The 4,938-nt window shown below is 37.8% G+C and overlaps 1 protein-coding gene across 1 annotated transcript; it reads left to right on the forward strand.

The window, feature by feature from the left end:
• LOC107611262 lies at positions 1,425-1,832 on the forward strand. The gene has a single exon (XM_016313212.1). The coding sequence runs from the start codon at positions 1,425-1,427 to the stop codon at positions 1,830-1,832; it is 408 nt and encodes a 135-aa protein (XP_016168698.1).

A 4,938-nucleotide genomic window follows, 5' to 3' on the forward strand; every position in this document is an offset into this window, starting at 1 on the left:
ATTAAAAACAAATTACAATTTAAATGAAATTCCTATTCTAACTTGTTCTTGTGCCTTTGAGTGATGATGTGGGCTTTGCTTGCTTTTGGATTTGAAGAGAGATGGGTCTAGTTGGCCTTGGTTCAATTGGTGAAGAATTAAATCCAATTTGATTTTTAATTGAATTTTGGACCATGGGTGCTACTCCCAGGGAACGACTCGGTTGATTAAGTGAACTGAGCTCTCTATTTGCTTGTGGCGTGCCAATTTGTGCACACCAAGCCTTCCTTGTTGCTGCCCCCTTTGATCCTTGCCCGTGTCACATTGTTGGAGTGCATGGGGGAGTAGTGCTCGGTTAGGAAAGTGAACTGAGCTTTCCTTTGTGTGCCTTGGTAGCGCCTTGCCTGGAGTGTCATGCTTCCAAGTTTGAACCTTGGTGGAAGCACTTTTATGAGCCTTTTTCTTGCATTTTCATGAGAGGGAGCCCGATAAAGCTCAGTTGGGAAAGTGAACTGAGCTTTCATGGGCCTTGGCCTTCCATTTTTGCTTTCCTTATGTCTCCCCCTTTGAGCCTTGGTGAAGCCACTTTGGTTTATTTTTGCTTGTTTTTGGTCCTTAAAAATTCCTTTCACTTGTACCTCAATTTTATGGCAAATATAAACTATTATATATCGTTGGAAAGCTCTGAATGTTAGCTTTCCAACGCAACTAGAAGCACATCAATTGGACGTCTGTAGCTCAAGTTATGGCCCTTTGAAGGAGGCATGGTCATGCTGTAAACGCCCAAGTTTTAACTTAGCAAAAATTCTTGCTTCCAAGCTAAGTTTCTTGTACGGCAAAGCTAAGTTCACTTAGTGAACTGAGCTTTGTGAGTGCTGATTATGAAGCTTCCTTGATTTGGTCATGGGCCACGCTTTTAAAAGTGTGGCCTAAGGCTCCAAAGTGTGCCCCAAAACTCTTTTTTTTCCTTTTTAGCTTATTTTGTGCTTTTTGCTTCTTATTTCCTACAAAATTTATCAAATCAAAAGATCAAAGAAATGTAATATTTAAGCACAAAAGCATTCAATATTTAAGCATAAATCATCAATTTCTTATATGAAAAAGCATAGAAAAACATGACATGGTGACATGTCATCAGTGCTCCGATGACCCTAGCTACGTTTCTGAAAGTTCACCCACCGACTTTCAGAGGATCGACCAATCCCACGGAAGCGGATAACTGGTTCCAAGCTCTGGAGCACGCACTACTAGCACATCATATCCCGAACAACCAATACGTGGAGTTTGCTGCTTATCAGCTTCTGGAAGAGGCCCATCTTTGGTGGCAGGCATAATGCCTCTTGCTCCAACTTCAGAACGCTGATGTTTCTTGGGATGTATTCCTAACGGCCTTTTTCAAGAAGTACTTTCCTGAGTCTGCAAGGGAAGCGAAGGAGATGGAACTTATGCAGCTGAAGCAAGGTTCCTTATCTGTGGCGGACTATACTAGCCGATTTGAGGAACTCTGTAGGTTCTCTAGGGTGTGTCAGGGTACCCCAGAGACCTATAAAAGTTCGAAGTGTGTCAAGTATCAAAGGGGCTTAAAGGACGACATCAAGACTGCTGTGGCTCCTATGGAGATTCGGATTTTCTCTGATCTGGTGAACAAGACAAGAGTGGTTGAGGAATACGCAAAGACGGTAGCCTCGTCAAGGGACACTCATGGAGGAAACACTAGTAGGGAACGCAACGATTACCTTGGGCCAAGGGGACAGAACTTCAAGAGATATGGTGAGGGGAAATGGTCAAGAGCTTATTCCCCTGATATAAAATGTCAGGAGTGTGGGAGCTACCATCCGAATAGGCCATGCTAGTTGGGTAAGAAACTATGTTACAAGTGTAGCTCACCGGGATATTTGGTTAGAGATTGTCCACACCGAAGAACACATGAGGCTGGTCGATCACAACAACAGGGTTGAGGTAATTATGAAGCCGATGGCCAAACCTCAACTTATCTTCGTAGTATAGACTATCGTCATTCGTGTTGAAAAAGTTTTAAAATTTAGATTGATTTTTAAACTTGGTTTGGAAGCTCTGTTTGAATGATTTGGTTTTGAAACTAGGACTGGAACTTTTGATCAACTGATACGATTTAAAAAAGAAAGTGAGTCCTAAGATTTTGTTAACTTGTGGTCTTGGGTTGTAGATTTAACATATCAAAAGGGATTCAAATTGAAATGTTTTTTATTTAAGGATTCTAATTAATTTAGGAAAAATCGTGTTTCAAAGTGATTGGTTTACACATACAAGGTTTTTTACTCTTTTGATAAGGTTTTAACAATGGACTCATTTAGATTGAACTTGTTTTAAAGATTTTGAAAAATATTACAAAATTGGTATTTGGTTTATGAACAATTTTCAAATTCTTAACGACGATAATCAGAGTGACGCAGCGGAAGACGAGAGAGCACACCGACATGGTAGGATGATGGTGAACGAGATGCTTTGGCAACTTGTCGGTTTGATAATGTTGAAAGCAGAATGTTTCGTGGAGAATATATATTACATCGCGTGATTCGATTTTTGAGGGCAAAAATCTTTTTAAGGAGGAGAGGATGTAAGAACTGGAGTTTTCACGAATAAAATAATTTAAATGCCCAAATTAAGTTCTGAAAAGTTAGAATGAGAATTTAGGGATTTAAATATGATTTTTGGACTCAGTAGGTCTTCCGAGTCAGAAAATGTGTTTTCTGTGAAAAACTGTGAAAGACCGCGAACCGGCAGTTGAACCGGTCGAACCAGTTTAAGTATGCCCAGTACTGTGTGAGAAAAATTGGAAACAGTCGAAAACTTTAGAAAAATATTAGAAATGAAAAACCGGGCGTCAGTGTTAAAGGTTTGGCACAAAGTTGGGTCAAACGAGCTAAAAACGCTAACAGGTTGGACTGGGCCCAAGTTGGTCCCAAGATCCAACATATATAAGCTCATTAAATGAGCTGAACCAAAAAGAGAGAGGGGCGCAGCTTGAGAAGAAAGGAGAGGTGAGGGTTGGTTACTATTTCACCTCCACCTTCCGAGAGCCATAACTTGAGCTACGGACCTTCGATTAACAAGCTGTTTGTGGCCACGCGAAGCTCTCGATGAGCTCTTCTTTTCTATCTAAAGAAATCTGATAAGGACTTGCATCTCACTCCCTAGTTTCGTGCCCTAGATTTCTGTGCATTTTTGGTTTGGTTTTTGAGCAAGTTTTGTGATTTTGCTTGTTTAGGTGATCTCTAGTAGCGAATAATTGTTGGATTTTATCCCTAATCTTGTTGGGTAAGGTAAGGTTTCACTAAATCCTTGTGTTTAGTTGTTTTATGTATCTTAGATTTTGATCTTGATATATATATATATGATGTTAGATTGAGTTTTGGTGTTTGTTGGAGTGGGTTGAGGCTTTGGATCAAGCTTGGTGGTATTTTTTTTTTTTGTGTTTGGTACATTTGGAAATCGACCAAGGTATGGTTTCGATTTTCTTTATGTAATATGTAATGTTTCTGGACATTTAGGCTAGTTGACCCTAAGATAGGATTGAATGATATTGGTGTATGAATAATTATATGTGAATTGATGTAATTGTTGGGTATATTGGATTAGTGTGGTTGATGGTGATTGTTGGGAATTATGGGTATTGATGAGTATTTATGGTGATTAGTTATATTGGTGAATAATGAGGATTATGAAAATTTGAGGTAATAAGTTATTATAAAATGTTGTGGTGGTTTGGAATAAAGGATATTGATGATTATGATGTGTGATGATGTATGTTGATGATGATTTTTGGATATTGAATCTTGTGGTTGATGTTATGTTAAGGTTGGTGGATTATTGTTGATGTGTAATGTTGTTGAGCGTTGTTGGATTATAGTATTCTCTCTCCTTTTGTATATTTATCTTTTATGGCCATAGAGGCTTATTTGAGAGATAGGTTGTATAAGCTATTTTAATTCTAAAACTCTGTATCTTTCTATTTGTAACTAGTCGGCTTAAACTCCGCAAGCTGCAGCTAGTTCTCTATGATTATTATATTCTTATATTTATAAATGTTTTATTCTCTTATATCTATACCTTGTATCTTATGCGTTAGCTTCGTGTGAACATTTCACGCTTTTGTAATTATGTCTTTGAGCTTAATCCTTCATCGGGCTTCTAGAATATATTATTTCTTTCTATATAAATATGTATAAGCTTTAGAATTGTCGTAACCTTTGATTAACCTTGACTTTACGGTTAGAGGTAAGGTTTAGGTTAATTGGGGTGTTACAGTGCTATTTTATGAAACTGTATACATTTGTGTATATAAAAATATTGCAGCTGTTATGTCTAAAAGAGCTTTATAGCATATATATCTCTAGTAGGTTCAATAATTAATACCAATATATATCACACTTAATGACAATGATAAAATTGATTATATTCAGAAAAAGTATGAGGAGCCAATGTAATTAGTATACAATGTGTACAATGAGAATATTTTTTAAATTAACATTAAATGATAATTAAATTAATTAATTATAAAATTATTTTCAATTTTAAATACAAAGCAAATAAAGATTCCAAATAGTTACAAATACCTCCAACCGGTCTCCCTCACTTTTTCTCTCCCTCTCCATCCTCTCTCATCCTCTCTTATCACCAAACCGGTGCACAGTCGCTGCTCAACATCCACCGCTGTGGCGCAACGTGACCTGAAGCCTTCATCAACGCCGATCAGAACTGCAGCACCCAACCTCTTTTGCCGGCCTGTTTCCTCCTTCGTCAGCCAGTTGAAGGCGGATCATTGGACGGCCCCCTCACACCTACCGTCGTCGTCTTCTCCTCATCTATTCAAGCTTTTTTTTCTTTTTATTTTGCGATTTTATGATTACATCAAATCATATGATTCAAGTGGCAAATTATACATTTTTTCTTTTTTTTAATAAAAATTAAATTGCTGGA

The sequence above is a fragment of the Arachis ipaensis genome, chromosome B08, assembly GCF_000816755.2.
Source record: "Arachis ipaensis cultivar K30076 chromosome B08, Araip1.1, whole genome shotgun sequence".
Taxonomy (NCBI): Eukaryota; Viridiplantae; Streptophyta; class Magnoliopsida; order Fabales; family Fabaceae; genus Arachis; species Arachis ipaensis.

Excerpts from the sequence above, each read along its gene's own strand:
- LOC107611262 (XM_016313212.1), top strand. The coding sequence starts at position 1,425 with ATGCAGCTGAAGCAAGGTTCCTTATCTGTGGCGGACTATACTAGCCGA.